At 31.7% G+C, this 15945-nt stretch overlaps 1 protein-coding gene across 1 annotated transcript; it reads right to left on the reverse strand.

The window, feature by feature from the left end:
• Positions 1-1685: 1685 nt before the first annotated feature.
• On the reverse strand, positions 1686-13650 carry LOC134715763 (collagen alpha-5(VI) chain-like). The gene is made up of 9 exons (XM_063578187.1): positions 13592-13650; positions 12698-12747; positions 11553-11710; positions 9720-9834; positions 9377-9490; positions 7687-7800; positions 6281-6564; positions 4843-5116; positions 1686-3857 (listed from the first exon to the last, which is right to left on the reverse strand). Exons 2-9 carry the CDS (start codon positions 12735-12737, stop codon positions 3277-3279), a joined length of 1680 nt encoding a protein of 559 aa, XP_063434257.1. The 5' UTR covers positions 12738-12747; positions 13592-13650; the 3' UTR covers positions 1686-3276.
• Between the last annotated feature and the right edge of the window lie 2295 nt (positions 13651-15945).

The following is a 15945-nucleotide window of genomic DNA, read 5'->3' on the forward strand; positions in this document are numbered from 1 at the left end:
CAACACAAACCCACCGACAAGCTTGGGGTGATTGCTGGTGCTTCAAAAGAATAAGCAAATCCTGCGTCCGTTGTGTTGCTCATGTTATCATTAGGTTGGTCCCCTCCGTAAAACATTCAGTATGCCTTCGGAATATACAAATATTAAGGTATTGTCAAGAATTTCAATAACGGCCGGGAAACAGACTATGTTATCATAAACCCGGTTAATATTCTATTTCGGTAGGTCTCATTTGTGAAAAAGGAACAGGATTTTAATTATATAGAATATATCTATATCATCTGTGAAACGGATATTTCATAACGGTCACCCAAATAGTTATGGCGTCCGTAAAATTCACTTAACTTTAAAACTTATTCAACGTTATAGAAACAAGTAAAATAACTCCTCATATGAAATAAAATCGTTATTTTGGTTCAATCTGAGGTGTACGAATTGTTTAACTTGTGTTGATAAATTGAGTCTTCAGCAGCGCCTACAAGACCGGCTAAAAACTCTGTTTACCTAGATATTCATTATTACTGACTGGGGGTCAGCTAAAGCCCGCCTTCGGGTGCAAGATTTCTCAGTCCAAATATACTATGAATATATATGCGTATTATTAAAATTTAGAATCTGCTGTAAATCAATCCTCCGACGCTATGAATTATAACTACCTTGCAAGCGGTAAGGATATCTTTTGTTTGGATTCTTCTCTTTCATTAAAGGAATTAAATTCTTTGGATTTTCTCATCCATAATAATAAAATATCTATATACGTTTTTTTTTTCTATTAGTAAACAGGGATCGTATTAATTTTTGTGTTTTTCTATCCATACAAACGATATACATCAATTTGGTTCTTTTTCTGAGTTTGATTCTTTTTTATCATATACGTTTCTTCAATTTGAGTACTAAAGCAAAACTGAAGAGACATAGAATGACTACAATATAATATAATGAACAACTTTCAAGCTACTTTGTGCGCTTTTATGACGTCATTTACCAAGCTTCGATATCATGCACTACCAATGTTCATCACGCGTCTTCGTGCTCTACATTATACAGAATCAACTAGAAATCATGTTTTTTCCGAAGGTACTTAATCTCAAATCCCTAATGTCAGCAGTATGGACAGAAATGCAAGGAATTTAAAAGTGATAACGTTTATAGACATCATAATTATTCAAATCAATATAGTTCAATAACTGTTACAATCAATGAACCAAAATGTAATTGTATTTTCTATCAATACAAACGATATGCATTAATTCGATTCTTTTTTCTGAGTTTGATTCTTTTTTATCATATAAGTTTCTTCAATTTGAGTACTAAAGCAAAACTGAAGAGACATAGAATGACTACAATATAATATAATGAACAACTTTCAAGCAACTTTGTGCGCTTTTATGACGTCATTTACCAAGATTAGATAGCATGCACAAGCAATGTTCAACACGCGTCTTCGTGCTCTTCATTATACAGAATCAACTAGAAATAATGTTTATTCCGTAGCTACTTAATCTCAATTCCCTAATGTCAGCAGTACTGATTATGAATTATAAGAATTTAATTTGCCGAACATTCTTGCAATATATCATCATATGTTTTAACCGTTTTCTAAACATTGGAAGGAAGTAACGTTTCGCCTTAATACACGAATGATGTTAGCTTAAACGAAACTTTTAGACAGAAATGCAAGGAACTCAAACGTGGTAACGTTTATAGACATCATAATTATTCAAATCAATATAGTTCAATAACTGTTACAATCAATAAACAAAAATGTAATAGTATTGCGAGCATTATTGTGTTAATTCTAAACACATTATTTTATAGTTACTGCTAACACTTATAGAAGCCAACAGTCCGTTATAGTGGATCCATTGACTAACCGTAACTTTTCTAACATTGTATGTTCATAAATTTTGAAATTATAAGATTTTATCTCCATATATATTGTAAATTTGGCAGCATTTGTCACATTTAGATCATATAGCTCTTTACCAATTTATCTTATTAAATGCTTGCCTTTAAAAAATGCAGTACTAGGTCGATACCTCTGCTAGTGGACTATCAATCCCCGAGGGGTTCAATCGGTCAGTAGTCTTTACTTCTGTAGACATGATTTATAGCAAACTTTTCTAAAATTGCCCGTTTATGAATGTTTGAAGTAAAAGAAACTAAGGTTTTAACTCCCTCAAGCAGAGTTGACTTTAGATAAATTTGGCTATATGTTTATGTCACTTATGGTCACATATCTACTCAACTGTTTATATTATTATGCATTCGTAGCTTTAAAAAAATCGGCTTAAAGCATTCGGTGAAGAAAATCGCTTCGGACGCATGGAATTTAAAACGTGTTAGTTTTGTTTGTTTTCCTTAAACCATTACAATATATTATGCACTGTATTTCGTATGTATAATTTAATACCAATAACAGCTTTAACCACGTATGCACTTATAAATAATAGTTTAATTGTTATACAGGAAAAATTCAAATTCAATCAGAAGTACTTGTATATTATTTTCTCAAATCTCATAGAGATTTCTGAATCGACCAATGACAGAATACTGTCTATGTGGATTTTGAAAATAATTTAATTGATAATATCAATAGGTCATCCCGACAATGCATTTTCTATTCTACTTTTGAAACTGAATGTGCAATCCATACAATACTTAGATTAAAGGTTACACAAATTTTAAATACACATATTTACCCGCAAGTTCATTTCTGTTTGCAGGAAAAATATCACAATAGATCATAAAATATTAGGTCAAATACTTAGCTAATCAGTGCTTCTGAAATGAAATTATTTATAAAACACTTTCCTCAAACCCTCCGTAAATAAATTTTAAACAAAATATTTAGAAACGAAGGTCCCCAATCCCTCACCCAATGTTGAACTATGATGAATTCGACTTTTCATGTGAGGCCCGGTTTTGTCTTATAACTAATCATTTTGAATAACTAGTATATTCCTGCCTTAAACATTTTTTTAGCTTTAAACGTTCTAGATAAGCTTTTCGGATGAAAAAAAAAAAACAATTCAAAAGTATTATTCTTATAAACTAGAACAAGGCTGATATTTTAGCTTTTGGATTCCTAGTGTCCGATAGTGCTAACAGCTCAGTAGGCAGTGTTTGGTTCCGATATCTTTTATATCATATTCTCTCTTCATAACTTCAAAAAAAATTAAGAAACTATTTTTCCAACTCTCTCATGCAAAACTGAATTTATCAAATTGGACTTTTTTTTTCTAACAAACATAAAAAAAAGTAATACATGTGCACTTATTGTCGCATACTAAATATATTGTCAACGCAAACATAATATTTTGTCATTGCAGTGAGCGAGTCTAATGCTCTGAAGTCACCGTCTGCTGTATAAAACACTTGACTAGGATCATTTAAAACTGTCTGATAATTTTGGACTAAGCTGTCTTCTCCAGCAACAACGCCAACTACTTCTATACCATCTTGTTCAGTATACGAGACTTCCTTATTTATTTGATCCATATCAGTCCATTTTCCATCTGAGACAATAACCATCATCTTTCTTAATGATGTGAACTGATTACTTATTCGTAAATGTTGCAAAGCATGACTGAGGTTTGATGATAAATAATTGTCAAGGTCAATTTGTAGCGCTGCTGCGATACGCTTATCTTTGTCACCTGACCATGTTATAGAAAACACCTCTTCCGGTTCGTCGGAATATGAAAACATTCCAATTTTAGAACTTGGATTGTACGTCAATACTTTGTCTATGAAGTTACGCGTGGCTAAAAGCCGATCGTTATAACCATCAATCGTCTGATTGCCGCTTGTGTCAAGAAGAATGATTACTTGAGTATCTTCTTCTATGTTGCAATCTGTGGGGTAAAAAACATACAATGTCGTTAAATGTGTCATCAGCATATATATACACAGCTGTTTTGCAACAAAACAATCAGGGAAATAGAAGCAGTAAAAAGTAATGAATTCAGAAAAGTTAAAACTGGTCATCTTGTATAGTAGCAGAATGAGTACAGTAAGAATAATTGAATTTTTCATCCATTTCATATTTTGCTTAGTTTCGTTTGTTTTGAAGATACCTCGATGAGGTTAACTTTAAACTCATCATAGATACCAGGACTAAATTTAGTACATACGCCAGACGCGCGTTTCGTCTACAAAAGACTCATCAGTGACGCTCGAATCCAAAAAAGTTAAAAAGGCCAAATAAAATTCGAAGTTGAAGAACATTGAGGACCAAAATTACTAAAAGTTTTGCCAAATACAGCTGAGGCAATCTATGCCTGAGGTTGAAAATCATTAGTGTTTCAAAAAATTCAAAAATTTGTAAACAGAAAATTTATAAATATAACCATATCAATGACAATTCATGTTAGCACAAAAAGTGCTGACTACTGGGCTTGTGATACCCTCGGGGAAATAAATCTCCACCAGCAGTGGCACCGACCCAGTGGTTGTTAATAAACTCATCATAGATACCAGGACTAAATTTAGTACATACGCCAGACGCACGTTTCGTCTTCAAAAGACTCATCAGTGACGCTCGAATCCCAAAAAGTTAAAAAGGCCAAATAAAGTTTGTACTATCTGTCTCTAGTGTAAAACCAAACATTGTATTTAGGTGAATACAAATATATAAAGGAAGCGGTAGAAGAGCAAATGTTCAGATGGATGTGATTGGAAAAGAACAACATTCTAATTTTAAACAGTTCCAGAAAAGATGTATACATGTACTTTTGTATGTATCCAATCAATTTTGTAATTTTACGAAATGGTATTGAATATTGTGTTTTTCTTTTCATATCAATAATATCAATATTCTAATATACATAATCAGAATACCTGTACAATCAGTATGAACTGTTTCTTTGAGAATCTGGTTATACATATCATCTAGATGATTTGGACTGTAAGTATAAAACGGACTGTTCGAAATAGTCAACATCTCTGTATATGCAATCGACTGTCCGATTCCTACTGATAGAATACGTATACCCATAGAGTTTATTATCTGTGCTTCGTAGAAAGCCTCGTTCCTGTCAGTTGACAGACCGTCATGCATCAGTACAATGTAGCTTGCTGTGCCACGTGATCCCATAGAATAGCTAGTTATCATCTGCAACAAGAATCCTGCTATTTTTTTTAAACAAATACATTTCTTAATAAAAGAAATTGATAGATGTACTTTTAATTACTTAAGAAGAGAGGCCAAGATACCAAAGAGATATTTAAACACATAAGTCGAAAACAAATTGGCAATGCCTCACTACATGTTTTGTATAGGTCATATTACAGACACGGAATATTTGTTTACATGTTTGAAGAGTAAAAATTATTCGCCAAATTTCAAAATAAGCAAATTGAAACACAAATACAATTAATATGCATTTATTAAAAATCTAAATTATTTGTAGATTGGTTACCAAGTTTATAAAACACTAATAAACTAAATGATGCCGCACTTGCCTATAATATAACGTTACGAAGAAACATAAATCGTAAACGGTAGCTGTATTTTTCGGTAATAAGTATTTTTTATAAATGTCATTACATTTGGGAAAGACCACATTTAAAGAACAGAAACAAATCTTGGGGCGCACGAACGTACGGACAGACAAGGGTAACACTTAATGTCAATCCGGTGAAGGCTGGGGAATTATGATAAAATAATGTATTAAATAGAAATTAGAAAACGTATTTTGCCTTATACTCATATTTTTTGTTACTTGTACCAAATGTTCCGGAAACGGTGACCTCTTATGCAATTGAAGGTATGTTCAACTTTTCAGGATACACCAGAATATGGAATAATTTTGACAGGAAATGACTCAATTTATTTAATTCAAGAGAGCATAGCTATGAATGCTTGAAATTGCGTATTTTAACATAGAAAACAATACGACAAACATTGATATAATATTGTTAAATTAAACACCAAAGATCAATCAATATCATTTGATTTTGGAGAAACACACAATTGTTTTTAAAATAATGTATGCATTTTGATATCATTAGTCTTTATTAGTTAAGAAATTCTACCCTCCTTTCGAAGTAGCCTAGTCATACAGACAGATAGATTGGTTATATGTCGGACTAGCCCACTCTAAGAGGAGGATAGTTTTACCTTACCTTATAATTTCTTCGGTTCATTTTACAAACAAGTCAACCAAAGCTTTACACTTTGCCTACACACTCAATGGAATCGGCTGGAATATTTTATATATAATTATACCATACATTGATATATCACGTTTAAACATTTTTTATATAACAAGTTTACCTCTCTAGCCTGTCGTAAAGCAGTGGCTGTGTACGTTGCTGCTTTTTCTCCCCTAAGAGTGTCCAAAGCAGATGACATATCAGAAGCCGAAGTGTAATCATCTAGATCGAACAGAACTGTGGGATCAAAGTTGTAGGTTATTACGCCAATTTGGAAATCATTTGGACCAATAGAAACTTGGCTGATAAATTCATTAATGAAGTCGACGCTTTTATTAACACCGTTTTGCAAACTGTCAGATGTGTCAACTACAAATACGATATCTGCAGGACCTGGTCTGCAGTCTGAAAAAAAAGATACATTAAAAAAAATCAAATACATGAAATAAAAAAAAGTCTGCAAAGTTAAGACTACTCGTTATCTGTCTTGTTGTCTAAAGAAAATGAGAAACTTATTATCACAACTTCGTAAAATATAACCTTTGTCTAAAATATAGAAAATATAAACAAAAAGTCTGTTAAACATTGTTCAGAAAATATTATGCAGAAATAAAGACTTAACATTCAGCAACATTTCAAATACATGTGATATAAAACTAAGAAGATGTGATATGATTGTCAACGTGTCTATTATTATTGTCAAAAATTAGCAAATCCATGGCGCATTTACATATACAGCTATTAAAGGCCCCGAAATGACATATGTAAAACAATTCAAACGAGACAACTAACAGACTGATTTATGTAAAAAAAGTACGACGTACAAAAATGATATACAGTAATAAACGACAACCACCACTAAACTACAGGATCCTGACTTGGCTCAGGCGCGTACAGAGTGTTTCATGGATTTATAGTCGGCTCCTAACTATCTCCTTAAGAGTTAAACATATGAACAACCTATACAAATCAGTTGAAAAGGACTAAACAGATACATTCAAAGGAGAAAAACAAGTAACATTAATAAAGACAAGGCGTGAAGAGGTATTTTATACATCCCGTCATCAACAAAGCACTAAACCCAGATATTAGAGTATTCTCAGTTACTTACAGCTAGTTCAAAGCCAATACAAACTACTGATGTTCTGCCGTATATAACACGGACATTCTGGAATCTTTTACCCATCCGCACTCAATAGTTAATACTTACAGAAACAAAAGATGATTTTTTTTTCAATTTTTTTTTTTGTGGATATATTTCTGGTTTAAAGGAGATTACAGATACTCGGAAAGATCAAGAGCTTATTTTTTTTATAAAAAAAGACAAGATAATTTCTAATTCCAGGATATAGAAGCATTCATTCATTACATTCATTACTATTCTAAAATGGTTCAATACTTCCAGTGTCCAAACTTATCTGTAAAAAAATGTATATTTTCAGAGCAAGTTCTTGTATACTTATAAATACTTAAAGATCATCTTCACTATTCCTACAAGAAATGAACATTTATCATTTTAGATTTTACCTTTTTCACAAACACTTCCTTCGTATCTGCTGGTACAGTCACACGTGAAATCATTAAATAGATTGTTACACGACCCTCCATTTAAACAGGGAACAACCAGACATTCGTTAAAATCTGTAACGCAAGAAAACCAAGTACTTAATGTGTAAATAAAATATAGTTTAACTATTTTTAATGTATCTAGTTTAGGCCGCATTTCTTTCTAACCAACATTTTGTAAACGTTGTGTCGCGTTTGTTGTTGTTTTCTAAACGCTACAAAATTAGAAACAAATGCAACGTTTGATACGTCTTTACTGACCTAGTTCAGTTGAACGTTCAATAATGTATGCACATGTTTTTGGTAAACCTACTTTTTACAAACGTAGAAACAAATACTTCTATTAATCAGATTGATGTTAGAAACAAATGTAGCGTTTGTTCTAACAAACAACAAACGACAAACTGCAAACGCATTTTTAGGGTTTGCATAGTTTGTCAAAGTTTATGCAAACTTTGCAAATGTATGTTTGAAGGAAATGATCAAACCATGTGCGCGCTTAGTCGTTTTTATCGTTTTTGTTAGAAAGAAATGCACCCTTAGTTTTTTTTCCTGTTAAGTAGCTAAAGTGCTCTATCAAAACATTTTCTATCGGAAAAAAGTTTTATCTATCGGTAATCTAAAATTGTCAAATCTTACAAGTGGCGCTTGTACTAGCCGAATAGAATCAAACAATGCATTGTATTTGATTCATAGGTTGAATTTGACACCTCAGTATGATAATTGCTGTTTAAAGTCTAATGGCAAGTGTATTGCATATAAATGACTACAAGTTAGTGTGGTGTGAATGAGACACATCGAACCGGTCTTTGGACATGCTTGTTCACAAGTACAAACCAAAATGAGAATATGTCATTCTACAGTCCTTTGTGTTCGTGTCAGTTGTTTTTTTGTGCTTCTTGCCGATCTAATGAGTCAATCCAACTTCCAATCATTATTTGTTGCGCTGTACCACCACTTTCCAGTTTTAGACAAAGAATTTAGCGCTTAAAACAATTAGACTATATCCGCATTCAAAATTTTGTCTATCCAAAGTCAGGAATAAAGGTAACAGTTGAATATCGCTGTTCAATAGTCAAAAATCGATAAATGACATGTAGTTCGGTGGTTGTCGTTTCTTTCCGTCTATCATATTGGTTATTTTTTCGTTTATTGTTAGTTTTATAAAAAAAAAAAAAAATTGGGATATGGTTTGACTTGTATAATATGTGATGCGGTCTTTATATCATGAAATGACGTAAAAGAGATTAGGGATTTAGTAAGTTTTTTTTCAAGTGTGACTGATATCATATCGATATTATCACGAATGGCTGATACAGTGCTATTGCCATTGCATGTATTGAACAAACAATTTACCCTTATTTAACACTAATTTCCTTTGATTTCGTTTAACAGTTTATTATACAAATAATTCATGACAGTGTATACTTGCTTTTACATAAGAACACAGAATGTTTTTGTTTTTTTACCTTAAACGTGATTGTATCTTCAATTGTACTGTATGTAGAACAGCAGGTCAAAGGTAACATGATCAGAAAAATATATTCTCAGCATTTATTTGTTTCCGATACAAATATTATACTTCAATCACATTTGCAACTTGAGTATAACAACCTAACGTAGTTACTTCTAATAACATGAAAACACCTACCTGTAGCGCAGTCAGTTGCTGGATCCCAGCCTGGAACACATAGACAGTTATAGCTAGTACTTGTGTCTTCACACGTGGCTCCGTTATGGCATGGAAATGATAGACACCCGTTATCTAATAACGATACAAAATACCTATTAAACTCAAAGTAGTTTCACACAAAACGAAACATTAACTTATAATATATATTGTTTGTACTTTCAGTTGTATTCCTTTGTATGGTATAAAAGTAATGCTTAATATTTACAATATGTATACATTTGTTCTGATCTATGTATGTTCTCTTAAAAAACCAGAATGATTGTCAATTCTTTATAATTAATAGCATACATTTTAACATTACCTGTACAGCCTAACGCGTAATGTGCTGGGCAGGGTGTAGATAGGTAACAAGCTTGTGTTGCAGTACAGGTATGACCCAATCCACAATAATGCTCCCGAGATTGTTCGTTGTGCAGCTGAAAATAATTGCTTTGAATACATCTTTCTCTTTGAAACCAACATATTTATTGAACAAACAAAAAAATGGAAGTGTACCGAATTTTAAAAAGTGTTTTTGATTGTGAGACTAAATATTTTTTTTACAAAACCCGATATTTATTCTTGCACTGCTATTTAAGACAGGTTTGAACGAATTTTTCGAATTTTGCATCTATAGACCGAATTTGTTAACCAAGACTAATTTCATTGTATTTCAAACAAACAAAAACTTGTTACACTCATTATGACTTCTGATTTGATTAAAAACGTTTTTTTTTTTATCCGAAACTGGTTTTATGCAATCAAAATTGATGTTTTTAATCATCTTTTTGGTTGATGAACTATATAAAAGATAGACGAAAGATACCAAAGGGACAGTCAAACTCATAAATTAAACTGACAACGCCATGGCTTAAAATCAAAAATACAAACAGACAAACAATAGTACACATGACACAACAAAGAAAACTAAAGAAAAAACAACACGAGCCCTATCAAAAACTAGGGGTGATCTCGGTTGCTCCGGAAGGGTAAGCAGATCCTGCTCCACATGTGGCACCTGTCGTGTTGCTTATGTGATAACAAATCCGGTAAATAGTCTCATTTTTCAATTTGTCTTTTAGTTTGGAAGGTGGAATACTTGTATAAAGAGTAGAAAAGTCAAATGCTTTAATACTGTTACAAGATGAAAGAGAGTTAAATTGTATGTACTCTAAAAGATCTTTGGAAATTTTAAGTATCCACATCTGATTCAAGTCACCTCTAGAATAGGCAGTTTCACAATAACTTTAAAGCCCGTCTTTGATTACTATAAAATAGATGTTAATAATCTAGAAAGAGGTTTCGTGGAGCACTTGGAAGAACCAGCAATATACCGTTGTTTGAAAGGACACTTATGTAGTTTGAGTATCCAATACAGTGATTGAAGATCCAGTTCCTCATCTTTGGTTGAAATTCCAAAGGAACATAAAACAAACCTATGATTATCCAGGATTTCCTCTTTGGTAAGTGTCGTGATGGTTTATGTTGAGTTTCCAAATGAATTTTCAATACCTAATTCATTTATCAAGCAGTTAATGTAATGAGTTTTACACACAAAAACAATGTTGTTTGGGGCTTTATCTGCGGGGACAACAACATATTTGTCATGGAGGTAGGAAAGGTGTTTTGCAACATTTGGTTCTTTAAAAATTGACGTAGCATGGGCATTGATAGACCCATTCAGTTTCTTTATTCTGATTTGTATCAACGACCTCACTGCCTTAATCAATTCGGAAAGAGTGTCTTCGTCTTCCTTCTCGCCTTAACCCCATTGCCGGGACTGATTCTAATATTTCTACCCTCAAATATCAGTTGTTCTCTGATAAATTATTCTAACGTTAAGGTAGACCACCCCAATGATAGATTCTTATGACTGTTTTAAAAGGAGTTAAAACGAATTCTAACTGCATGTTAATATTCACGTTTTTTTGTTTTGTTTTTTTTTTCTTCATCTCAGGTGGATAGTTTGGCATCCAAGCGAATATACTTATTTTTAATTTCTAAAAAAAATTGCCGTGTTGTAAAATAAATTTAAGGTGATGGTATTTTATCAACGTATCACTATTTCTACTTTGCAGAAGTAGATGGGTTTTTTGTTTGATATATTTTCATCATTATTAGGAATATCTATACAAATTTTTAATTCAATCTTTACCATACAGCTGTCTTTGTTTGCCTCACAATAAACCTCATTTGTATTGCAAACGGGGTCACTTCTTTTGTTTCTAGTAGGAGCTTTGAGGAACGAGTGTGCTTTGTGTCGTGGTATTATCCATGGAGCTTCTACTTCTGCATAGTGTGCGTTAGATAATTCTACACACAAAAAAAACATTATTAGTTTTTCAATGTCAGCGTAAAATAGAGGAATGTCTGAATAAATGTTTTAAATTTCATTTGCAATGGTTCATTCGCTCATTTTAAGCACTTTGACATACATGTAGGTCAAACATAGAAGGGTACACAAAATGTTTAAAATGTGATACAAATTTAATATTAAAAAAATGAATTCCCTGTATTGTCTTTTGATTTATCTCTAAAAAATTATGTTGTTCAGATAAAAAAAAATCAAAATAAACTAAATATGTTTTAATGCAATAAAATTTTAAAATCCAAAGTTATTTTTAAATATAAAACTTGAATAAAATGAATAATTAAAAACACTCATCAGAGAAATCAAATACTATACATTGATTGCAATGCATTACCAGTATAATAAAGTTCGATAATATTAACATGTGAAGTAAAAACGTCATACAAAAAAATAGGTGTTGTCCAGACGCTGTTAAGAAGTCGCATCAAAACAAATTTTGAATGCGTAGAAAAAAGAGAAAGTTCCCTATTTTTTGGAAATATACGAATGTCATACAAAAGAGATGTTAACCAAGCTATAAAGCCTAATTTTATCCACCATTTCTACATAAGGACATGTATGTACCAAGTCAGAAATATGACAGTTGTTGTCCATTCGTTTGATGCATTTGAGCTTTTGATTTTGGCGTCTGATTAGGGACTTTCAGTTTTGAATATTCCTCGGAGTTTTGTATTTATGTTATTCTTATTTAACTTTAATTCAATTTTAAAGCACAAGAATTCCAAGATAGAAAAATATCCAACTCTTGACCATATAACACTAATAATTAACACGTGAATCATATGTTGTTCAGTTCCTCGTTGAATATTTTTCTGTGTTTGAATTCTTTGGTTAATTATTCTTTCTATGTTCTAATTCTTTGGTTAATTATTCTTATTTCTATATTTTAAAAATGATACAATCGTTATTATGTTTAGTAGCTAACTTACCTATCAGAATAGAGACTAAGGCAATATGTGAAATGAACATGCTGGTACAGCTGAAAAAAAGTAAACACATCATATCTAAAGAGTTTATAATAATGTTATATCTGATCTTCAATAAAGAAAAAGATTTTATATTCCTTTTCAAAGAATCAAGATTTCTTAAATTATTCAATAAATTTCACTTCAAATTAACAATCGTAAAATTTCTGGTAAACAATAGATACAGAAAGATGTGGTATGACAGCCAATGAGACAACTCCCCATCCAAGTAACAATCTATAAAAGTGAACAATAATATTATAGGTCAAGGTACGGCCTTTAACACGGAGCCTTGATTCACACCGAATATAATATCTGAAGCTGTGAAACTATTGACACCATAATTTACCCCTGTTAATCGATTTTGTACTGGTAAATCTGTTTTTGTGGATGTGTATTGATCATAGCGATCTGTTATGCTGTTCATAATTGTTGTTTGTCTTTTATCGTCTGTTTTCTTCTGTTTATACGCGTATTGAATTGTCTTTGTTTGACCTCCCGAATAATAACAAAAAAGGGAACTGAGGAAAGAATATGGATGCAAAGACTTCAAGCCGAATCCTCTTACCAAAACAAAAATAAAGAGGATATAAAAGAGAGAGAAAAATATAATACGTCGGAGATAAACAGAATATAGGATCAAACGGAAATAAAAATGCAAAATATCAAAAGAGCTTTTTCCTTACCTCATTGGTGTCACCCCACATTTTATTGTATGTTAATTCACATAATATCATACGAAGGTTACAAACCTTTCACGAAGTATTGAGATTGAAAACTTATCTCGTCGATCGATTGATCAAAAGAAATAGAGAGATGCCCTAGGTTTTATAAATTTTTATCGAAAATCATACTAACGCATTTGCAAAACCACCGTGTTGAACAAAATAATTAAGCGATGCCACTAAATTGTCAAGCTATTACATGTAGCAGTATAATGTATAGTTCTATTATGAATTTAAACACATACCTTTCTTTTGCTTTAGTTAAAACTCTTCTGACTATTTATGTACAATCACGCGTCATGATTTTTAAATGTTTAGATAATTTTTATTGGATAGATTCGACTTCCTTGTAAAGTATATTATATATACAAATATAGTTAGTATAAATAATAAGACCATTCATTGGAATTGAATACCTTTTAATCTCTTTTAAAATTGGAAAACCTTTAAACGTATTGGAAATTCCCAATTGTCAAAATATACTTTAAAAAAAGCTATTATATTGAATGCGTTTAAAGGATTATATGTCACGCATAACTTACTCGGTATTATAATTTGATTTTAACTTTTGAAAATGTGTGACTATTTTGAATTATGAAACATTGATATTAATTTTCATGATACCTCATAATTGAAATTTGGTTTTAGAATAATTTAGTACTAATGTACGTCTATATATATATTTATCTCATGATTCATCCTTGTCATTTACTTGTGCAGGTGCTGTGGCAGCATTTTTGCGAAAGTAGATTCTCCGTTACAGTTATATAGAAATTAATTTCTTTTTTGCAAAACATGGTCTATTTATATGTTTTAGATGGTACTGACATTATATAAAGGGTTGTTTTATGCACACGTACGTGTTTTAAGTCTTATCCGATTCGTGATGTTAAATTCAAGAAATATGTAATGAAAGTGGAAAACACCGAAATCATTTTTCATGTCAGAATTGATCAATAGATAGGACTAACAAATCGAATACAAAAATACATAACCGTCGCACAGATAAGACTAGACGACAAAAGAACCCTACCAAAATCAACAGATAAACTCAGGTAAGACAAAAGGGTCATCAGTTCGTCCTCTCATATCACACCCTTTATGTCACTCCTCATGAATTACGTTGAAGAATCATTTGCTGTAATAAGGCATCACACAAGTTGACAGGTTCTCTTACCCTGAAGTTTGACCATAGTGAAACTTTAAAATGAAAAGGTAAAACTATCACCTCTAGAAACATCACAGGTTATAGAAAATAAAATTATAACAATAAAAGAAAACAAACAATTTGAATTAGGGGCTATCCGGTGTCCGATATGATAAGTAGTTTCAGCTCTGCTAGTGGCAACCTTGTTGTAGCTATCACAATTGGAACAAATACATGCCCTGTTATAAGGTTATTTGTTAATTTAAAACTATATTATAATGACCTGTCTTCCAGAGGTAAGTAAAGTCATTCCCTAAAAACATTTAAGTTCCTTATCGTGGATTCTGGTAAACAAGTTTTTACATAATCATTATACATTCTTTGTCAATCAATCTTCAAATTCCATGAATTTATTTTTGTAAATTTTACGTCCCATATAACTCGAAATTACTTTTTTTGTAAATCTTTGTAAATGAAAATCACAGATTGCCTTCCAAACGGATACATGTATGTGCCTTCAGTCAGACATGCTAATTCAATCATTAATTTTTCCCTGCTATGCTGGAATTCTTAGTACGTGTTTGAGTTTGTTTTCCCGATTTCGTTTTTTGCCCATGGATTTATGAGTTTTGAACAGCGGTAAACTACTGTTGCCTTTATCTATATAGATGCCAATAAAACAACTATTCAACAGAGTTCAAATCACGTGTATGTACTAAGCAAGTCTTTGTCACCGCAAGGCCTTAAAAAAAGACCATACTATTTTCAATCTGCTACTCAATACCCGGCATGAAATATACTGATTGATCTTATCTACGTTTTTATGCATAAAAAGAAATAACTACAGATAAAATTTCTAGAAATTAGCTTTGTATGTTTTCGCTTGTAAACATGTTTAAAAAGTAATAATATTCTAACCGACAAATTGACCAAAACCAAACTGATACAGTCTATGTAATCCTCATTTCAGAGTAATCCGGATATCGCATTAAAAACAAACACTGATCTTGGTATGTTGTTTCTTTGACTAACTGAATAGGCCGACTGATTAAACTAATTTTAAATCCGAAGCAATTGCTGATTGGCGAATGTTCACTACGAGAAATGATAAGCTGTATCTGATGATATATAAAATAGGTTCACATTTGTTTACAACTAACTAGGTAGGTCTCCTTTGTACCTATTTACGTCATTTGAAACCTCAAACTAAAACAAAAAGATTTATATGATAGCTTCATTATTACACTTATGCATACATATTTTTTTCTGAAGAAAATTCATCAATTTTTTCATATTTAGAAAAAGTTTATTTTTTTTAATTGCTTGATATCAGGAAGCAA

The sequence above is a fragment of the Mytilus trossulus genome, chromosome 4 (assembly GCF_036588685.1).
Source record: "Mytilus trossulus isolate FHL-02 chromosome 4, PNRI_Mtr1.1.1.hap1, whole genome shotgun sequence".
NCBI lineage: Eukaryota > Metazoa > Mollusca > Bivalvia > Mytilida > Mytilidae > Mytilus > Mytilus trossulus.

Excerpts from the sequence above, each read along its gene's own strand:
- LOC134715763 (XM_063578187.1), bottom strand. The coding sequence starts at position 12,737 with ATGTTCATTTCACATATTGCCTTAGTCTCTATTCTGATAG. Across the intron at positions 9,835-11,552 it reads CAAACAAAGACAGCTGTATG|CTGCACAACGAACAATCTCG; the intron begins GTAAAGATTGAA and ends AATTATTTTCAG. Across the intron at positions 7,801-9,376 it reads AGCAACTGACTGCGCTACAG|ATTTTAACGAATGTCTGGTT; the intron begins GTAGGTGTTTTC and ends CTTGCGTTACAG.